General features: G+C 49.7%; 1 protein-coding gene across 6 annotated transcripts in view; it reads right to left on the reverse strand.

Moving 5' to 3' along the window:
- ODF2 (outer dense fiber of sperm tails 2) overlaps positions 1-22073 on the reverse strand; it is a 29122-nt gene that overhangs the window by 3122 nt on the left and 3927 nt on the right. For 3 of the 6 annotated variants that reach the window (XM_061199828.1, XM_061199831.1, XM_061199832.1), the window contains 15 exons: positions 21720-21845; positions 16827-16997; positions 15746-15906; positions 14832-14961; positions 14146-14277; positions 10585-10656; positions 9444-9515; positions 9206-9322; positions 8356-8541; positions 7706-7815; positions 5832-5967; positions 3409-3519; positions 3159-3263; positions 1970-2128; positions 512-612 (listed from right to left, as the gene is read on the reverse strand). In XM_061199828.1, coding sequence (XP_061055811.1) covers positions 512-612; positions 1970-2128; positions 3159-3263; positions 3409-3519; positions 5832-5967; positions 7706-7815; positions 8356-8541; positions 9206-9322; positions 9444-9515; positions 10585-10656; positions 14146-14277; positions 14832-14961; positions 15746-15906; positions 16827-16997; positions 21720-21845 — 1889 coding nt within the window. The remainder of the gene's footprint in view (positions 1-511; positions 613-1969; positions 2129-3158; positions 3264-3408; positions 3520-5831; positions 5968-7705; positions 7816-8355; positions 8542-9205; positions 9323-9443; positions 9516-10584; positions 10657-14145; positions 14278-14831; positions 14962-15745; positions 15907-16826; positions 16998-21719; positions 21846-22073) is intronic. The other 3 variants (XM_061199830.1, XM_061199833.1, XM_061199829.1) reach the window with 2 other exon arrangements.

Consider the following 22073-nt stretch of genomic DNA (forward strand, 5'->3'; position numbering starts at 1 on the left):
AACAGAGTTCAAAGGGTGAAATGACTTGCTCAAGATCACAATGCAGGTTAAGTGGCCAAGTTGGGACCAAGGGCCAGAGCTTCTGATTCCAAAACGTGTCCTCATTACCCGACTGCTTCCAACAGTCCGTGAGGAACAGGGAAGAACAGATCAGAAAGGTCTTGGGAAGGACAATCGGGAACAAAGAGCAGAATGGGGGGAGGCCCCCACCGCAGCCTCCTGGCCCTGCCGGTTTGCTTGGACGAAGCGTGCCTTTCTGATAGGTGATGCCTATGGATGGTCTGATCTTGATCACACTGTTATGGAGCGGCCCCCCTGGCCGGAGACCACCTTCCTCTCTCCCACAACGCCTACCACTGCAATGGAAGCAGCTTTTCCTCTAAGGTCTGCCTAGTACCTTCCAGGGCCTTGAGTCCCTCAAACACTTCTGCACACTAAGCCCAAAGCAGCTAAGTGGCTGAAAGTCTCAGGTCCTAGGAAGAGGACAGAGATGGGACCAAGTGCCTCTAACCTCTCCAGTTCATCCACCTTCAGACTCAGCTGTTTATTTTCCTTCTGGGAAGCCTGATGTTTCTCTCTCGCCATCTCCAGCTTGTCCCCCTGATGTTCGATCTAAAATGACAGGAACACAGACTGGTTTACGAAAGAACTTCCCGGTACAGCCCTCCCTTCTCCCTGTGACCTGTCATCCACACCCAGGAGAGAGGCACACTGCCCTCAGCAGGCATCTGAGTCTCAACGCACAACCTGGAGGAGAGGGGAGAGAGGGGACAGGTTAGGCCCGACCCCCGAGACTGAAGGCTTTCCCGCGCTGAGAGAAGCCAGCTTCGATCCTGAAGAGCCACGACGACACTTCCTTGATCAGGAGAGGCCAGTCAGTGGGATCTGGGCGGACGTGAGAAGGCAGAAGCAGACGGCAGGCCTAACTGGCCCACATGACACACCATGGAGCTTTACCGAGGATGTTGTTGGGACCGCTGAGTTCATTCTTCTTAACTGGGGACAAATGCAGGCAAGGCCACAGGAAATCTACTGAGTCCTTCAGGCTGGCAAGTTTGAGAAGTTATCCAGAAGGCTGCTTTCTGCAGAAGCCTCAGACGTCTGGGCCTGAAAGGCCCCGAGAACGCTCAGGTTCAAGAGAAGCCTGGTGATTTAAGAGTGCTGAGAACCTGGGCTTGGGAACCAGACAGAGCTGGCTGGGTTCCAATCCCTGTTGACAAGTATTAGCTCTGTGACCTCAGGCAATGACTTCTCCCGTCTATGCCCTGGGCTGCTTTCTCTAAAATGGGGAAAATAAGACCCCTTACAAAGTCCCTAGGAGAATTCAATGAGGGAATGCTGGAGCACTGAGCACGTGCTCAAACAAGGGTAGCTACTTTCACTGGTACTACAAGGAAGCAGGTTAAGAGGGGGGAAGGGTCTTGCCCAAGGTCACAGTGCAGACGAGAGGCATAGCATTTCTTCCTCTCTTAGACACCGTAGGCTTGGTTCCAGTAACCCAGAGGCAGACTGCTTCTGGTAGAAAGGAAGTCCTCTTTCAGGACCCCTAGCTCAGGCAAGGGGTCTGTTAAGACTACGGAAAGGCAGCTAAAGCAAGAGAAAGATGGAAAAAAAGAAAACCTATGGCTTGGTGTCTGCTGGTGGCGCATGGCTGAGGGCAGCAGCGGAGCGTGAAGGGCAGAGGCCGGCGGAGACTTGGAGCCCTCAGGGGGGCAAGAGCAGGAGGGCCCGGCAGCTCCGATCGAGTGGCGGCTCCTATGACTACAATCACTTTGTGCAAACACAAGGCATTTGGCACACCAGACTTTTATTTCACAGCACTGATGATAGCTCACTCCTCTGAGAAAGCGGCAGCCAAGAAAAAGGAAGTGGTCCTCCCTGGCGGGGGTAGGGGGGGGCGTGCAGCTCATCTTGGTAAGCGGGCCCCTGCTCGGGCCAGTTCGTGGGAACCTTTCTGCCAGTCCCTTACCCGGCTGCGCAGGTCTGATATGATGGCTGTGAGGTCGATGTTCTTCCTCTCATAGCCCTGCAGCTGGTCTTGGCACTCTGCCAGCTTAGCCTCCGTGATCTTGAGAATATCAGGCAGCTGCTGCAGGTCAGCCAGCTGGGACTGGAACTGCCTCCGCGCCTGGAGTGGGAGAGAGGGGCCCGCCATTGGGAAGGGCCTGGCTGCTGAAGAGGCCAGGCAGAGTGCTTTGGATTTAGGGCAGGGCCGCCCTCAGACCCCAGAAAGGATCCTGAAAGATCCACGGGCAGAAGTGCGGCCTCCCTGCAGGCCACTGAGGGTGTCTAGCTGTTCTCTGGGGGGACACACTTGGCCCTGACTGGCCACTTGAGCCTGCCACTCCTTCAGTCACTGAAGAATAATGGCAGCCATGTGGCAAACTCCAGGACCCAGGCATTACTCATTAAATTCATACAGCAACCTATAAAGTAGGTGTTGTTATCCCCATATAAGGACGCTGAGGATCAAAGGATTGTTTGCCCATGGTCACTCAGCTACAAATTGGCAGAGCCAGGATTCAAGTCTAGTCTAACCTCAAAGCCCCTGGGAAGGCAATCACGATGCTCTAGGTCAGAGGGAAAGCTACGACCTATCTGTTCTTAGCCCATCCTTGTATTAACGAGGGGCCTGAGGACTAGAGAGAGGCAGTGACTTGCCCAAGGTTATGCAACAAGTTAATGGCTGAGCCTGGACTCAATCCATCTCCAGGGTTACTATTAAGATGACCCCTTTGCTTCTAGAGAGCCAAGTCGTCCCTAGAAGAATAAGGCTCTTTGGGGAAGGGGACAGGAGGAACACTTTCGGTTGGCACAAAATAAAGACACCACACAGAATGAAATAGGCACAGCTAAGGCCTGGCAGATCTGTGGATTTGAATCCACTTGGATGTTCCAAGCAGGGGAAATTGTTTTTAAGGAAAGTGAAGAAAGAAGGAAACCAGGATGAGAAAGAGGGATAACGAGGAAGCAGGAGAGAAGGAAGAGATGAGACGGGGAAGGAGAGAGTACGTACACGGTAGAGTGGACCAGCCCAGCAATAAGAACCTTCATGAACCTCTGTCACCCACATCAGAGAGGGCCAATGACAAACAAGAGGGACAGACTGACAGACGTGGGACTGGGTAGGGGAAGAAGGCGAGCAAGGGGAGCAGTACCGTTTCAATCTCTTTGTTCATCTCATCTTTAAGGATCTTGTTCTCTTTGTCACAGCGTTCCAGCTGGGCAGCCACTTCATCAGCCTCCAGTCTGGTCTTCATCACCTGGGGACCAACAAAGCATCAGGCCATCTTGGGCAGAGCCAAGTTTTGGTGAAAAACACCTTCCCAGGAGAGGCCTTATGGTGAATCTCCATCCCAGCCTGCTGGGAGGCGCTGCCCTGGCAGGCTTGGCACCTGAGAGGCCTACCTGACTCTTATAGTTGTCAATCATTCCCTCGTAGTTCTTAACCGATGCCTTCAGCTGCTGAACCTCGATGTGCGCCTGGTTGAGTTTCTCCTCCATCGGGGCGAAGCTAGCCTAGAAGGGATGGCTCGTCGGTAACCAGCGGGAAGGTTCCGGAGCAGGTGGCCATCCCAACCCCAGCTCCTACTCCGAGGGGCCAGCAAAGGGAAGCCCCACCTACTCAAACCCACGCCAGCAGTTTTCCTCAGAGAGGCACCAGGGCAGGATTCCTGATAAGACCAACTCAAGTGAATACAGATGCAAATAAGAGACTCCTGTGTTTTTTGTTCTTATTACAAACGCAGTACATTATGGGGGAATTCCCTGGCGGTTCAGTGGTTAGGACTCGGCACTTTCACTGCCGGGGGCCCGGGTCCAATCCCTGGTTAGGGAACTAAGATCCCACAAGCCTTGTGGCTTGGCCAAAAAAAAAAGAGCACTACATTATCACTAAAGAAAAGGGAGATAAAACCAAGAAAAATGAATCATGATGCCTTATTATATGGCTATATATTGATAACTGTGTAGCTATTTTATTTTTTCCAGTAAGAATGGGATTATGATATACTTACTGCCTTGCAACGAACTTTTTCAATTAACAAGTAAGTTGGGAACTACTTCTCTCATCAATGAATGTTCTCCTACAACCCAAATGCTCACCTTAGCAGATGGGACAAAATAAATCACGGTATCTCAATAAAATAATAAGCAATCATTTAAAAGAAAGAGATAAAGCAAAAAAAAAAAATCTAAAAAGATATCCATGGAATATGGCTGAAGGAGAAAAGCGAGCTGCAGAATAATGGCTGGATGAATGGATGTGCATGTGTTTGAATGTGTATGTGAGTATCAGGGGAAAAAACTGGAAAAATACACATCTACGGTAACAGAGACCTTCACTTCTCTATAACATTTCTGTGATGTTTTCAACTTTCACTACGAGCATATTTTACCTTTGTAATGGTAACAGCTAGGAAAATACACTTCTACAATCATTTTGAACAGTCACACTGTGTTTCACCACACAGACACACCATACTGCAACCAATACCCCAGCTAATTGTTAGACATGGGGGTTGTCTGTCATTTATCCAACAATTGCACTACAACAAATGAGATACTACTATACTCCCACCAGAGTGGCTAAAATGAAGAAGATGGAGAATACCAAGTGTTATCTCACATATCCCTGATGGGAGTGGAAATCTGTACAACTGCTTTACTATTTGGTGACATCTACCAAAGCTGAATTTGTGTATACCACCCGATGACCTGGCATTTCTATTATACTTCAAGGTATAGAAACTGTAAAAATACACCAAATATATGCACCAAAAGAGGTACAAGGGTGTTCTACAACCCAAATGTCCATCTACAGTAGAATGGATAAACACGTCGTGGTACATTCATACACTGCACTGCACTGAGAATGATGAACTGCCGCACAGGACATGGATAACTTCCACAAAACTAATGCTGAGTAAAAGCCATAAAGGCCAGAGGCACAAAGTTCAAAACAGGCAAACTAATCTGTGGTGACAGAAGTCAGGATAACCGTGCCCTTGGCAGGGGGTGTCTGTAACTAGGCAAGGTCACCGGGGTGCTGGTTTTAAGGTTCAATCAGGGTGACTGATGGACAAAGTTATGTTCATTTTGTGTACCTTTCTGTATTATACTTCCTTAAAATCAATTTTACTTAACAAAAATCAGTAATAAATAAATAGATTTAGATGTTATTGCCCAGATCAACTAAAAACCAAGATCAAACCTGGCTCTGCAACATCTACCTCTTTTCGGTTGCCTCTTGCCCTCGGTGTGCCGGGAGGGTGTAGAGGGAGTGGTTAAGAGCTAGTGGTTAGAGCCCCAGAGTCAGACTGAGGTTCAAATCCCAACTCCAACGCTTCCAAGGGCAAAATTTTGGCAAGAAACTTAAACTCTCTCTAAGCTTCAGTTTCCTTATTCTGTAAAGTAGCGATAATAATTACACTATTGGGAGGTTAAAGTGAGAATTAATGCATGTGAAGGGGCCCAGCAGTGCCCCAGGAGAGTCAGTGTTAACCTCAAAGTCAGGTCCATCTCACGTGCACGGGCTGACTGTCATGCTAAGCACTTCACATGCATCACCACCTTCTCACAAGGACCTCATTTCCTCCCGCTGAGAAAACTGCAGCAACACAGGAGGAGACGTCCCGTTCAGGTCCTGCAGCTCTAAGAGGCAGAGTCAGGACTTGAATCCGGGTCTTTCCGACTCCAGAACAAGCTCTCTTATCACGCTGCTGCCTCGAGGCCCTCTGAAGGCCCCGGTGGTCATCTCTGGGGCCCAACCAGGAGTACCACCAGCCTCTGCTCTCCACCCAACCGTCCTGGTCCCGGCTCTCACTACCGACCTTCAGCCTCTCGTTCTCTAGCTTGAATGCGGAATACTCAGCAGTCTGCCGGTGTAGTCTCTCCACCAGGCTGTCCCGGTCTTCCCGCATCTTCTCCTCCAAGGTTTGTTGTTGGTTTACAAGATCTGTCACCCGGCTGGAAGGTCACAAAGTGAAAGCAGACAGAATCAATTCCACAGGTTGTGAGCAGCCTGGGACTTGGTATGGAGTAGGGCCAAGTGTTCCTACCCAGGTCACCCATGTCTCCCTTCCTGGCACCCTGCCTGCTCCCCAGTCTCCACCCCGAGAAAAAGCTGCCCTGCCACTGCCGCCTGTGGCATTCCCAGGTATCCCACTTCGTATTAACAGCCTTTTAAGATTTGTCTCCCATACCACCCCCTCCAAGAAGCCTTCTCTGTTCTGATCCTCCCGTGAGGCTGAGACACTCCCTGAAGACAAGGGCCAGAGACGCAGTCCCTCCCCAGCTCCCCACGGCACCCCCGGATCTCTTAACCCATTAGGAACTGAAGTTAGGACAGAACTCGCAGGCCCAGTGGTCAGGGATAACCCCAGGCACCCGTCTCCCTCAGACACATATTACACTGGGGTTCTGTCTCCCCCAGGCGAGGGCAGGTGCCATGAGCAATAACAAGGCACACGCTTCCCTTGGTCCCTTCCCCTACCCGCAGGCCCTCAGCAGGGCTATAATCCAAGAATAGAGACTGAGGAGAGGAGCACTGGGGCTCTGGACTGTAGACCCACCTGATACTGCAGAACCTTTGCACAGTGTGTGCTTTCAGTATTGATAAATTACAGTTCACCACTCAGCAAATATTTAGTGAGTACTGACTAGGCCCAAGCAAATGCCTTGTATTGGTTTACCGGCAAACTCCTACGCAACTTTATTTTTTAATTTTTAATTTTTAAAATTTATTTATTTCATTTATTTATTTTTGGCTGCGTTGGGTCTTCATTGCCACGAGTGGGCTTTCTCTAGTTGCGGCGAGTGGGGGCTACTCTTCGTTGCGGTGCACAGGCTTCTCACTGCGGTGGCTTCTCTTGTTGCGGAACATGGGCTCTAGGTGTGCGGGCTTCAGTAGTTGCGGCACGCGGGCTCAGTAGCTGTGGCTTGCGGGCTCTAGAGCGCAGGCTCAATAGTTGTGGCACACGGGCTTAGTTGCTCCACAGCATGTGGGATCTTCCCGGACCAGGGCTCGAACGCGTGTCCCCTGCATTGGCAGGCGGATTCTTAACCACTGCGCCACCAGGGAAGTCCAATGCATTTGTTTTTTTTACTGCTGTAACCCTCAAGGCCAACACATAGCCTGTTATATAGTAGATGCTCGATAAGTATCTTTAAATGAATGATCACATGACTATAGCTGACTCTGAGAATGGTCACTGTTGACAGTTCACCAGTGGCAAGAAAGGTATGAGTTCAGTCACCTTCAACTTGAGGCCACTTTTGCCCCCTACTCCCAGGCCATACCTCTGACCTACTGACTGGTGGACAAAACGACTGAGAGAAGACAGAGGGATTACCAGCTGCCCCGTGCCCCAAGGACAGGAAGGAGGATACCAGCGTGCCTGTGCCCATTTCCCATGCTGTGCAGACTGGGGCCCAGCTCAAGCCCAGGTGTGAGCAGAGAAGGCCCCTGCATAGTGCCTGCCGGGGGGGTAGGACGCTGGGGTGGGGGCTGGAGCCAGGACACAGGGTCCAACCAGAAGGCCGACCCCAGGGCCGCCCACAGCTCAGTCCGATGCAGCCCCTGACCAGAGGAGACCAGATGGCAGCCGTGTGAGCGACGTGAGCTGTCGTGGGTTGCCTGGCGCCGTGCACTGGCACACACCCCTCCTCCCATCGGCCCATACGCCCTCTCCTAACACAGACGTACTCGTTCAGGACAATAATTTCCAGCTCGAGGTCCCCCTTGTCTTTCACAACTTGGTTGTAGCGGCTCCTCCATGATTCCAGAGTGGATAAAGCTTCAGCAACATAAAGATCCTGGGAACATGGGACAGAAAGGCCCATCAGCCTGGTGTCACTGCTGAAGCCAAGCGAGCTGGGAGTCACCCCAGGTCACCCTTCACCCTGATAACTTCAACCTCACTCCTGCAATTCCTTCCTAGAAGCACTGAGAGTGAAGCGGGAGCCCAGCTGTTGCTTTTCAGTTTCCAGCATCCCACGCGCCCTGACTGCAAATCCTTCCTTAACCGTCATTCCCACCCACAATATGGATGCGGTTAAAATGTCCCACAAACCCTCCACTTGTCTCCAGCCAGCTGCCCACCCCCATCCTTTTACCCATCCTTTTACCCATCGTCATCCTTTTACCCATTTACTGCCCCCCCGCCTCTCCCTCCACCCAGCCAGCAGTCCTCCCAGCTCATTCACCCTTTCCACTGCCATCTTCCTCTCCGTTCGCCCGCCCGGCCACCTCTATTCAGCTTTTCGCCTCGCCCTGCTCAAAGCAGCCATCCGCCGGCAGCCAACCCACCCCCGACGCTTCACCGTGGGCCCGCCCTTCTCGGGGAGGCCGGCTACCTTGTCAGCAAGCTGCACGTGCAGCTGCTCAGCGTACTCCTCACTCTTCTCAGCTCGTTCTTTCTGGGCTCGGATGGCCCTCTTCAAGGACTCTTTGTCTCGTTCTCCCTTCTGCTTCAGTTCCTTCAGCTGCTCCATGATGGCCTCCACTTCCGCCTTGTGCTGGTTTCCGCTGCGCTCCAGGTTCTGGGCGAGGACGGCCCGGGAGCAGGTGTGGGGAGAGGGAGAAGGATGAGGGAGAGACGGAGGAGAGAGACAAGGAAGGCCGGGAAAGGGCAAGGCAGAGAGCAGAGGTGAGAGGGGACGAGCAAAAAGAAGGAATGAGGGAGAGAGAAATCAGGTCAACCGCGTGGAGGCTTAAAGCTCCCCCAGTGCAGACCAGAGATGAAGGCCCTTCCCAGCTCCCCGTAGCACCTCTCCCATTACTGAGCCCACTGGGGTCTTAGTGTTAAGATAGAACTCTTCTGGAATCCTTCCTTGAACTCAGCATAGTGGTCAGAGATATTCCTCAGTCACTCAGCAGAGCTGTGACCTCAGAAGGTCCCTGGCTCAAAGATGCAAGCTGCATTTGAGCCCACCCCCTACCCCATGGGTAGTTATGAGAACTGAAGGCCTAAGGGATTAAGTGATTGGCTCAGGGGCATGGCACCCAACTGGTCACTGCTGGGAAGGGCACCCAAGACCCTCAGGGTCCACTGCTCTTGCCACTGGCTCAGAGTGCTTCGGCAACAGCAGCCCCGTAAACCTTTAGGGCAAAGCCTTCCTGAGCGTGAGAGCCTTGGCCAGGCCACTGCCCTTCGACTGCCAGGCCCCGCCCCCTCCCTTCCCCACCTGTGGGGCTGGCAGGTACCTTGATCTGCATGCACAGGCGACTGTTCTCTGCCTCTTTGCACCGAAGCTGTGCCTGCAAATGCCCACGCATGGTCTCCATGGACTTCGAAAGCTCAGATGCTGTCTTCGCTTGAGCCTTTGGAGAGACGGAGAAAGTGGTAGAGCCGGGGTTTGAACCCAGCTCTCCAATTCCAGAGCGCACTCTACCCACTAAGCTCTACTGGCCCATATCGAGGAGCAACTGTTGCAGACGGTACCTTCTCACATTGTATTTCCTGGAGGAGCTCTTCCACCTCCTTGTCTTTGTCTTGCAGCAGTAATAGCAGGCGCTGGAGAGGACACACACTGTCATGAGCTCCCTGCGAAGGGTGAGGAGGCCCCGCCCAGGGAGGACAAACACTCCTGTGAGTGCCTGGCCACTGGGCTCAAGTCCCAAATACAGCGGCCCATGTCACAGAGACCCTAGCAGGAAGCACCTAACATCTGTACCACAATTTTTTACAACAGTTTAAAATAATGGTAGTTGTGGGACACACTGAAACACAGACACACAAAACACTAAGGAAGCCCCATAATCCCCCACCCAGAGATAACCATTGTTAGCACACATTAAAAAGTCAGATACCTATTTTGCTCTATAACCACATTTACCATAGTGTGATTAAATCTTCTATATCTTTTGAAAAAGCACTTTAACATTTCAATTTACGGATGTATCATAATTTGATAAGGCTCTCAAGCTGGGAATGCAGGTTTAGGCGTTATCGCCATGACCGCTGAATCCCCTACAGCGATGTTCGGCCAGGCACTGAGGGCCAAGGGCCAAACCTCGGGAACCATGGTCTCTACTTCTTTCTTTCTCTTGGAGACTCCCAACAGGCATTAATACATCAAAGGCTCCAAAAGGTATTGTTAAGCAGCTGGTTTAACTTATTCAGGCTGGGCAATAGTTCCCCAAATTTATTTGGCCATGGATCAACCCCCCCTTTTGTTTCTTGTACCCATTAACACCTTGAGGAACTCAGGGTTCTATGGAACAGACTTTGGAACATGCTGCCTTGGGAGAGATTCCTTGGGAGAATTGGAAATGTTGAGTCAACAAGTCTGCACCATGATACAAATAAGGAAATTCAGGTAACAGACTCTGATGATTTACAAATCCATCACCATCATCACCATCCCTCATGCTGATGTCCAGCTTGGTGGTTCAAGCTCTCGAGTGATTGACTAGACAAGCCCGGTGGGGCAGGAGGGACGGGGATATGTGTTTCATGATTTCACAGATCATGAAACTAAGACCCAAAGAAAAGTCAGAGCGGGGCTCCAGCCCTCCTGCCATCAGCACCTCTACGCCGTCGCCTATACCCCCTGGAGCAGGCAGGGGGCGCTGTGTGTTACCGCTTTCTCGGAGTCCGCCTCTGCAAGCCGTTTCAACAATGCTCCTTGTTGCTCCATCAACTTTTCCGAATCCTTCAAGGGAAGGCAGGGAAAGCCAACTCATTAAGCAATAAACTGAGATGTCTACATCCTCTAGGTCCTGTTCCTTTTCCAAAAATTATATTTCTAATGATAGAAGTAGTAAATTATATTCTCATTATAAAATATTTAATGAAAACCGATAAAGCTAAAGTCCCCCTCATCCCCACCTCCAAACCCAGCCCTGCTGTCATGAGTTTGGACTGTCCTGCCCATCCTTTCTCTATGCATTTATACGTAGCTACACCTAGAGAAGTATCTTTTGGGGGATGAGGGGTGGGAAGGGATTAATGTGTAATTTTACCAAAATGATATCATACTGTATTTTTGTGTCACAACTGGATTTTTTAACAACAGTTTTATTGAGATATAAATTCAGATACAAGTCACCAACTTGAAATGTATAATTCAATGGTTTGTGGTATATTACATTATGATTTTTTAAATTGTGGTAAAATATAACAAACTTTGCCATTTTAAGTGTAAAATTCAGTGGCATATGGTACATTTCCAATATTGTGTAACCATCACTACCATCTAGTTTCTTAAGTGTAAAATTCAGTGGCATATGGTACATTTCCAATATTGTGTAACCATCACTACCATCTAGTTTCTTAAGTGTAAAATTCAGTGGCATATGGTACATTTCCAATATTGTGTAACCATCACTACCATCTAGTTCCAGAATTTCTTCATCACCCTAAAAGGAAACCTGCACCTGTCAAGCAGTCAGTCTCCATTTTCCCCTTCCCCCAGCTCCCCCCAAACCCCTAATCCGCTTTCTGTTTTAGGGGGCGGGCGCACCACATGGCTTGCAGGATCTTAGTTCCCGGACCAGGGATTGAACCCAGGCTCCGGCAGTGAAAGCGCTGAGTCCTAACCACTGGACCGCCAGGGAAATCCCCAACCCCTAATCTGCGTTCTGTCTCTAATATGCCGTGGCATTTTTTAACCTCTCCCCGTAACCTTTGGGCAATAAGGTGGTTCCCAGGTTTTGCAGCTGTAAACACTGCAGCAGTGGACATGTTGGGCACATACTAAGTGTCTCCCCAGGATTGATACAAAGAGTAAGAATGGCTGGGCCCGAAGATCTGTGATTTGTGGCAGGTGACACGCCCTGCAAAATGCCTGCACTGACGCACACGGCCACAAGCAGGACGTGAGAACACCGGGCAGTAGCCAGCCTCTGCCTGTTGCCAGTCTTGCCAGCATGAATCCTGCTGTTTTAATTTGCATTTCCCTATTTACGCATACGCTTATTAGCCATTTAAGCTTCCTCTTCCCCGGACTGCCTGCTCACACCTTTGCCCACTCTCGCACTGGGCTGTGTCTTTGAACCGTCTCTATTCTTCCCAGTCACCTAAACAAAGTGTCCCTAGAAAAAGTCTCACCCCCTTTCCCTTTCAGTCCCACAGGTCACCTTCACAGCCTAAGAGAAAAGGGCTCCCTGGTCCCAAAGTTTCCCAGGGACCTAGGAACTGAGGGAAGACAGCATTATGGGTTCTCTAGCAACAAGAGGAGGCAAAGAACATAGGACGAAAACCTAGGCCAGGGACCCAGAGCCTGAAGCTATTCTCACTGCCCCGACAGGCCATGCCCTCTGAGCCTCCAGGGGACTCTACACAAACTAACACACCATCTCACCAAATCCCCCGCTCTAAGGAGCCAGGCACTGTCACCACCCCCACTTCACAGACGAGGAGATCGAGGCTGGGAGAAGTGAGGTGAGCTGCCTGAGATCACACAGCCAGAAATGGCAGAGCTGGACGCTAAGCCAAAGGACTCCAGAGCCAGAGCATTCCCCCACCACACTGAGCACTCCCCAGTAAGCACCGCAGCGGGGCTGTGGTCCTGAGGGCCACAAGGGCGGGAGGAGGCGAGAGCCTGTACAGAACCTGGAACGCCTGCTGCGGTGGGAGTTTAAATTAGCTGACCCTTCACCTCCAATTGGAGATTCTGGGATTCCGGGATTGTAGGAGCTAAGAAGGCGAAAAGGGAAAAAACTGGTAGGAAGAGGTTTTCTGAAGCCCCCCCCCGCCACCGCCCCCAGTCCCAGGACAAACAGCAGCGACAGCCACCATTTACCAAGTACCCACTGCATGCCAGGAGTACACACAGTCCTCGTCCACGCATCTCCTCTAAGTCCCTCACAACCCCGCATGGAAGGTGCTATTCCCATTTTATAGGTGGGAAAACTGAAGCCCAGAGAGGTAAAAATCACCCACCCATGAACACTGAGCTGGAAATGAAACAGATAAAACTATTTTAAGAGAATAATTTAGCTATAACTAGTAACATTCATAGAAATATATTCTGGAAACCCTCAAGTACACCAGGATAGTACAGACGAATGCGCAAAATAACACTCGTAAGAGCAAACAACCAAAAATTGTCTCCATCAACAGAAGAGTGGGTAAATAAGTTGTGGTATTGTCATAAAATGGAATAGAGCAGTGAAAATGAACTACCTTAGGCTTCGAGGATAACAATGGACGGATCTCATAAAAACATTAATTGAAAAAAGCAAACTCAGAAGAAAACATATGGAACAATATCATTTATGTAAAGTTTGAAAACATGCTAAACAATACTATATGTTGCTTAGGGATACATATATAAGTGAAAAACTCTCAGATTCCAGATAAAGTTTCCCTCTGATGGGAAGGAGATGAGGTTATTGCCAAAGGAGACACCAAGAGGGATTTAACCATGTGGACAAGGTTTTGTTTGGAAAGCTGGATAGTGGGTACACTATTACTTATTTTAAGTATTAATTTTTAAACTAAAAACAAAGGAAGTTGACACTGTTTTTCAAAAAAAGTTAAACTAAAAAAATATCTCATCAGGACGGGCATTTTTTTTTTTTTTTTTTTGGCTGCGTCTCGAGGCTTGCGGGATCTTAGTTCCCCAACCAGGGATCGAACCCGGGCCCACGGCAGTGGAAGTGCCGAGTCCTAACCACTGGACCGCCAGGGAATTCCCAGCATGGGCATTTTGAGACTCTCGGTATCCCTTTGGTTTTGAACCAAACAGGAAGAGAGCTGTTTACACTGTCAGTCTTTTCAGAGTCATTTGCTAACATAAAATATATTTCAGAGACCATCTTTTAAGAAAACAAAGTGATACCATACAATGTGTCCGCCAGCCATTAAGCCTCCTACTTCACCAAAACTCAGGTCTAGTCTTCTCCCCGCTTTGTCGCATGACCCCTGGGATGGGCTGAACCCCTCCCTGACTCTCCGCTGCTCTTCTGACTTCCAAGGTCCTTCCTGTGCCACCAGGCCCACTTCAACAACGAAGACAGCACTCGTCTACCAGATGCCCAGCATTTCACATGAATGATTTCAGCAAACCTTTCTACGGCCCCCTCAGGTCAGGCAGGCACCAAGAATATTTTCTTTTTACAGACAGGAGCCTGCGGCGCTAGAGGGCCAGGGCTCCGAGCGAGCGATGGGTAGGGGGGCGGCTAGGACCGCAGCTCACCTCTTTGCAGTGCTGTTCCCTCAGCAGTTCTCGGAGGGTGCGGTTGGTCTCCTCAAATGTGCTCAGCTTCTGCAGGAGAAGTTCCTTCTGCCTCGTTAGGGTGTTGATGTCCGTGCACGTCATTTGTTTCTCCTGGAAGACAGCAGGCAGTCTTGCCAGGCACGGGTGGAGAAGGGAAGAGCTGGCACAGGGAGTCCCCATGGGGAGCTTAAGAGGTATTGGTGCCAGGCAGCCTGGGCAAGAAGAGCTGGGCAAAGGCAGGCTTCCCGGAGGAGGTAGACCTGGAAGGATGGGCAGGTTCTGAGCCTGCTGAGAATACCAGGTGGGGAAAAGGGCTGGAGAGCTCAGTGTGGGCGAGTGCAGTTAGGGCAGGCTTCCTGGACGAGGTGCGCTTCCTGGACGACAACATTTGGTGGCTGATACTGGCAGGAACCAGACACGTGCCTTGACTCACTGTGATCCCAGGAGACCCACGATGACATCTCAGAGGCCCTGGCTACCAAAGGTCATCCTCAAGGGTCAGGCCCCAGAAGTGAGAAGAGGGGTGGGGGCCGAGGAGTTAAGTGTGCCCTGCCCTGGCCTGAAGATGTCATAAAGTCAGCATGACGACTGCGTAAAGACCCGGCCACAGTGTGCAGCTGCCCCCACTCTGGGCCCGGCCCTGGGTGGTTGGGCTGGCCACCTACCGTCTTCAGTTTCCCGATGGTGTCCTTCAGGGCCATGACTTGTTTGGCCGCGGCAGCCCCATCCATTTCAGCCTCCATCAGCTTGGACATGAGGCACTCCTTCTCCTGCTGGAGGTGTTTCTTCTGAAGCCTGGGCCCAGAAAGAATAGGGCTCTGTGAGCCCTCCCAGGCCCCTGCCCACCCGGAGCTCCGAGGCTCACCTCACAATGCCCTGCGAGGCTCATCTCCTGGTCAGGGAACAGTGGGGGAGGGGGCAGGGATGGCCCTTCTGGCCTGGGTGGCCTTCCGGAAGGACACCTGGTCACCAGAGCAGGGCCTCCACACCAGGTGACATTATGCCACCTGCCTGTCTCTCAGACAGAAACCAGTGTCACCTCGTCCCCCAGCCACTGCCATGGCCACCTAACTACCATCTTCAGATCCGCTGTTGAGCCCTCCCCTCCACTCTCCCCATTGGAGCCAAGTCTGGTCACACCACTTCCTGCTTCAAAAACCCTTCTGTGGCACCCAACCGCCCTCGATGCAAACGCCCCGAAGTGGCCACCAAGAGCCGGCCCCTGCCAACCTCCGTGGGCCCCCTTCCCCTCAGCCCACCCTCTCCCCTTGCTCTGCCCCGCTTTTCATTTCTCAGTCGCAAACTCCTCCCGCCTTGGGGCCTTCCTGCAAGATGTTCCTGCTACCTGGCGTGTTTTCTTCCCCCGCACTCACCTGCCTAGCTCCTAGCCATCCTGCCGGACTCCCGTTTTTTCCAGAAAGGCCTCCCTGATGCCCTCCCCCCAGAACTCTGCGGGGCCCTCTTCCCTGACCGGGAATCATGAGTGCATTAGTGACTTTGTTGAACACTGTAACCCGGGCTAGGCTGGTGCTCGGGCAGCCCCACAAGAGGGAAGGTGCCCAGGGCAGCGCCGCCTTACATGGTAAAGTCCTTCTCCTCCTTGATGCGCTCGATGTTGTGCCGTAGCACCGTGTTCTCGTGCTCGGTCTCGGCCAGCTCTTGGGCCACCTCCTCCAGCTCCTCCTTCCGTTCCTCCAGGAATCTTTTGGCCATCTGGCGCTCTCCCTTCTGCATCTTGACCTGTGCAGGGGCACGCAGTTAGGGGCCACTGAGGGGAGGCAGCTCCTCTCCACCAGCTCTCAAGGCCCGTTGCTTTGGACAAAGCGAGGGGCACCTCTGATTGAGCGCTCCATGCTACTGAGGTCCTTTGGGCGCAAGCTCAGTCAATCGTCACAAAGACTCTGGACAGACACGATTCCTCTCATTTCCTCGTCACCGAGGAAAGGGAGCGAAGGGAGCCTGGGTGACTTTCCAGTTGGGGACAGAGCCAGGATACAAACCATTGTTCAGCTGGCACACCACGGGAGGAGAGATGTCACAAAAAGGCCCCTGCCCCTCGGGCTGTGGAGAAAGGCGGGCCTGTTGCCAGGCAGCCGCCAGCCGCAGGTTCTCCAAGAGGGCCCTGGGCCCCGGGCACAGGGGAGGACTAAAGACACAGGCCCCATCAGCAGCCACAACGTGGATTCCATGGCAGCTCCGCCAACTTCTTAGTTGGGGGTCTTGGACTTCCAGGTTGTTTCCAATTTCATTGCCACCTCCCACCCAAAGACACAGCCCAGCAACTGAGGACAAACTTCCTCTGCCTGTTTGGGGCATTGTTTCCTGTTTTTTTTAAACTTTTGTATAAAATGGAAAACAGAGGCCCCAGTGTCCCAGTCACTTCGTCTCCAAGACAGGGCCAATAATACCACCGGCTTCGTTTACTGTTGTAAAAAATCAAACCAGGCCATCCATACAGAGCACCAGGCAAGGTCAGGGCCAGGCCTGGGCTAAGTGCTTGATGGAAAGGGATCCCAGGTTGCCCCGACTACCTCCCCAGGGGCATCTGAAACCCTAGGAGGCCTGCAGAGGCAGCTGGAAGGAGGCGTCCACCAGGAACTCACCTGGCAGTCCTAAGTGTCCTCGGGACACTGGCCAGCCCAGCCCCCTACCTCCCTCACCTCAGACTTGAGACAACCAACCGCGTTCATTAGACTGTCAATCTTCTTATCATAACGGTTCATTTTACAGTGACCCGAGTCATCATCTTCGGTAGAGAGGTCACTTAACCGCATCACTGAGACCAGCTTTTCTGAAGATGGTGGCGTGACCTCCAGGCAGTGAGGTGGATTCTGATGTAGAGGAGGGAGAGACACATGAACTCATAAGGCAGAACTGCAACCATTGGTCCCACCATCCCTGGCTGTCCGCTGGGCAGGAAGAGCTAAAACTGCTAAAGGGCAACCACAGAGACCCCAGGGGGAAGGACACACCGACCTTCTTGGTGGAACATTACCTCATTACCTACCCTTGTTTAAATGTTGTTTCTGAAGCTCTTCTAACATAGAAATAAAATGCCTGTGTTACACAACTACTGAAGCTCGCACGCCTAGAGCCCGTGCTCCGCACCGAGAGAAGCCACCGCAATGAGAAGCCCGCGCACCGCAACGAAGAGCTGGGGCTACTCTTCGTTGCGATGCACGGGCTTCTCATTGCGGTGGCTTCTCTCGGTGCGGAGCACGGGCTCTAGGCGTGCGGGCTTCAGCAGTTGCGGCACGTGGGCTCAGTAGCTGTGGCTCGCAGGCTCTAGAGCGCAGGCTCAGTAGTTGTGGCGCTTGGGCTTAGTTGCTTCGTGGCATGTGGGATCTTCCCGGACCAGGGCTCAAACCCGTGTCCCCTGAATTGGCAGGTGGATTCTTAACCACTGCGCCACCAGGGAAGTCCCCAGTGTCAAGTTTAAAATGAAGGATAATAACAAATTGGCAAAAACTGTGATTCCCAAAGTTGGCAAAAGTTGGGGGCAGTAAATACTTTCATACACCTAGGGTAGACATGAAATATGTCAAAAGTCTTTTAAATGAATATGAATACATGATAGTGGATAGTTGCAAAGGCAAACAAATCTTCTATAACAGGTATTTTAAGGACAAGTGGAGAAATTTGAATATTAACCAGATGTTATATGATTAAGAAATTAAGTTTAAAAAAAAAAAGTGTTTTTAGGACTAATCACTGTTATTTTGGTTATGGAGAAAATGTTATTAGAAATGCATACTGAATTATTTAGGGTTAAAATGGTATTTCTGGAAAATATTTACCTAAATACATCAGCATAAAAAAATATTTTTTAAAATGCATGTGCCCCTCAGAGAAGTTTATGCAAAGCTGTATAATACTTTCAAGACTTCAAAAAGATATTCTAATCTGGGGGCGAGTGTTTCCATGTTTTTTTGGTTGTTGTTTTTTTAACTGTCTTTTAATTAATTAACTTATTTATTTGGTTGCACCGGGTCTTAGGTGCAGCAGGCGGGCTCATTAGTTGTGGCAGGCAGGCTCTTTAGTTGCAGCTCACAGGCTCCTGAGTTGTGGCATGTGAACTCTTAGTTGCAGCAGGCATGTGGCATCTAGTTCCCTGACCAGGGATCGAACCGAGGCCTCCTGCATTGGGAGTGCAGAGTCTTATCCACTGCACCACCAGGTAAGTCCCTCCATGGGATTTTGATAAATTGAATTTGACTCTCTCATTCTATACATTTATTCCGTTGTATTAAGTAATTGCTATTTCTCATTGTTTGCACCGTTTTTTCCTTCTCGTAAGCTGAGGTGGCTAAACTTCTGTGCTAATTTCCAGGGAAAGATGATGGCTATCAGGAATAAAAGGAAGTGTTTTATTTTTATTTATTTATTTTTTTAACATCTTTATTGGAGTATAATTGCTTTACAATGGTGTGTTAGTTTCTGCTTTATAACAAAGTGAATCAGCTATACATATACATATATCCCCATATCTCCTCCCTCTTGCGTCTCCCTCCCACCCTCCCCATCCCACCCCTCTAGGTGGTCACAAAGCACTGAGCTGATCTCCCTGTGCTATGTGGCTGCTTCCCACTAGCTATCTATTTTACATTCAGTAGTATATATAAGTCCATGCCACTCTCTCACTTCGTCCCAGCTTACCCTTCCCCCCTCCCAAAGGAAGTGTTTTATAAGGGTGTAACTGTTATGTCAAACAAGTAGGACTCATAGGGTGCAATTTAAAAAATATATGTGCTCTTTTTCCCAGCAATTCTATTTTTGAGGGATTTATCAAGAATATCTAAGAATGTGAATCAATATTTAAATTCAAGGCTAGGATATAGATAAATGTACAGCAAGATAGTATTGGTTAAATACTTAACAGTACACAAATGTACACACAATGGAATAATGCCTTAAAAAAATAATGTGCGATGTAAATATAGTCAAAATATGTGGAAAAAAGAATGTTACAACAATAAGTAAAATATAAACCCATTGTTACAAAAATCAAAAGAACAAGTCTATTCACAAGAAAAGATCCAGAAGGCTTGCACCTAGAAGTTACATGGGTCTTCTCAGGGTGGTGGAATTACAGGTGGATTTTACTTTCTTCCTTGCGCTGATTTAGATTTTCTAATTTTTCAAAAATGACTGTGCATTGCTTTTATAAGAAAAAAAGTTATTTTAATATACAAAAGAAGGACAATAGGAAAATGTACAGACAGTATGATTATAATTTGGAAAAAAAAAACTCCGCATAGGAAAAAGTGATAATAAATGTACAGAAATATTAATAGTTTTAGGAGAGTGGTTACCCTCGGGGGTGGCAGTGAAAAGAACAGGACCAGAGAGGAGCTTCCGGGGAAGCTGGTGATGTTGTTTCTTGAGCTGGGTCTTTGTAAAAATTCATCAACACACTTCTGATGTATGTACTACCCTGCACTTACCAATGAAAAGGTTTTAAAACTTAATAGCAGCCAGATTAGAGTAGTAGAATTACAGTGATTGTCTATTTTTCTGTATTTTCAGCTTTCTGTCATAAAAATAGATGACTTACTTAGTAATAGGGTAGAGAAAAAACCCAGACCTGCTTTCTCCCAAAGATCTTATCTTGTGTACCAGGAGGGGTTTTAAAAATGAAACACGGGGACTTCCCTGGTGGCGCAGTGGTTAAGAATCCGCCTGCCGATGCAGGGCACACGGCTTCAAGCCCTGGTCCGGGAAGATCCCACATGCTGCGGAGCAACTAAGCCCGTGCACCACAATTACTGAGCCTGCGCTCTAGAGCCCATGAGCCACAACTACTGAGCCCACATGCCACAGCTACTGAAGCCTGCTCGCCTAGAGCCCGTTCTCCGCAACAAGAGAAGTCACCGCAATGAGAAGCCCATGCACCGCAACGAAGAGTAGCCCCCGCTCGCCACAACTAGAGAAAGCCCGCGTTTAGCAACAAAGACCCAACACAGCCAAAAATTAATTAATTAATGAATTAAAAAAAATAAAATAAAGAAAAGAAACATGAATCCCCACAAGCACATAGCAGCTTCCGGGGTCCATGTCCAGCTCCACCACAAACTTTTCCTCCTGTGGTCTTTTCTCTCTTGTCCATAATGGTAAGGGCAGGCTGGGGCCTCCCAGGAACATGGAAGGCCACTGAAAAATGGAAAGGGGCTGAACCAAGAGGACAGCATGAAAGACAGCTACTGCTTGAGAGATGGTAAGTCACATCTCTGGGTCCCTCCGTTTCTAGGATTCTGTGGCCCCAGGACTGGAAGGGCACTGAGCTTTCCAGGGGGGACCGTAGTCCTAGCAACCCATGTCAACAGGAAGTCCATTTCCATAGCGGCATGACTTTGATATATAATTTGAGAACTACTAAGTCTCTTCATTAAAAAACAAGAAAAAAAGCATTTTAAATAAAATATAGTATGTTTGTTATAAAGAAATTCAAGCAAATCATGAAAAGATAAAGCATTAAAGCCTCCCACACCCAGAGGTAATCACTGCTTACCACTTCTTGTATTTATACAAGTCCCTTGTATAAAATGGTGTAATATTTGCACATAACCTAGGCACCTCCTCCTGTATACTTTAAATTAGCTCTAGATTATTTATAATACCTAATTCAATGTAAATGCTTTGTCAGTAGTTGCTGGCACACAGCAAATTCAAGTTTTGCTTTTTGGAACTTTATGGATTTTTTTTTTTTTCTTAAATCTGTGGTTGGTTGAATCCACAGATGTGGAACCCGCAGATACAGAGGGCCAACTGTAGTCTCAAGCCCTTTACTTGTCCCAATAATGAGATCTTTGTCTAAAACACAGTCACAGGCCTTGTCTTGTCAATGAGTTTCTTCACTGCAATTGACTAGAATGTAAGCATAAGGAAGGCACAGCTGCCAGTTTGCAGCTGTAACCCCAGTGTGCGGCAGTGTCGCAAGAAATGCATGAATTACTGCACAGATGGATAGATGGACAAGCAAAACGTTTTGAGGTGTGGCTAAAAAAAGACAACAGTTCTCTTGGAACCTTGGCAACTAACACGGAAGGCAGTTACTCCTCAGGAGATTATTCCAGTGGTTTTGATGACATCTATGGAATACGTGCATGGTCTCTTATGGGGCAACCGTAAAAGTGAAGATGCTTTCTTGGATATGTACGTTCTGGTATATATTTTAAAATTATGCTTCGGACACTAGCAAAGTTACGTGGGGCAAGACATGTAGCTCCTCACATACAAATCAGAGAGCCTACGAGTACCGCCTCTAGAATGAGACACCCCTGAGTCCTAACTCCATCTCTGCTACTCTCTGAGACTTCACCTCTCTGAGCCTTGGGTTTCCTCATCTGCACCTTGGGAGAGCGGGACCTACCGCATTGCAGTGTTGGCAGGACTCAAGAAGATTCCCATACTGTCAGGGTTTAGCAAGGCGCTCAGTAAGCGGGACCTACTGGGATGTCTCTGAGAGCTCCCGCCGACCCTGAACCATACAGAGTGTGAGGCCTGCTAGAACCTGACCAGTCGGAGAAGAAAAGCCTGAACGAGAATGAGCCTACCTCCCACTTGCATCCCACATGCCGGGCGGATGATTTTCCAGGGGGCATCCAAGGTACCTTGGTTTTCACCCGGACACTCCGCCGCACATTCACGGTGTCCCCTTTCATTCCACGCTTATGAGATTTCTGTGGAAAGGGACAAACCCAGGGTCACTTCCCCACGCAGCTGGCCGTGGCATCACTCTGGTGGCATCTGCTTCCAACTCTGCTGGGGAACCGCTTCTGACTAAGGCTACTGCTGCCACTTCCGGGTGACCGTCCTACTTTCCAACCAGGCAACTGACCTCTGAAAGCCAATGTGTCTGTCTCTCAAACCTTTGGAGTTAGAAGTGTGAGGAGGCTCAGCTGGGAGGT

The sequence above is a fragment of the Eubalaena glacialis genome, chromosome 9 (assembly GCF_028564815.1).
Source record: "Eubalaena glacialis isolate mEubGla1 chromosome 9, mEubGla1.1.hap2.+ XY, whole genome shotgun sequence".
Lineage (NCBI taxonomy): Eukaryota > Metazoa > Chordata > Mammalia > Artiodactyla > Balaenidae > Eubalaena > Eubalaena glacialis.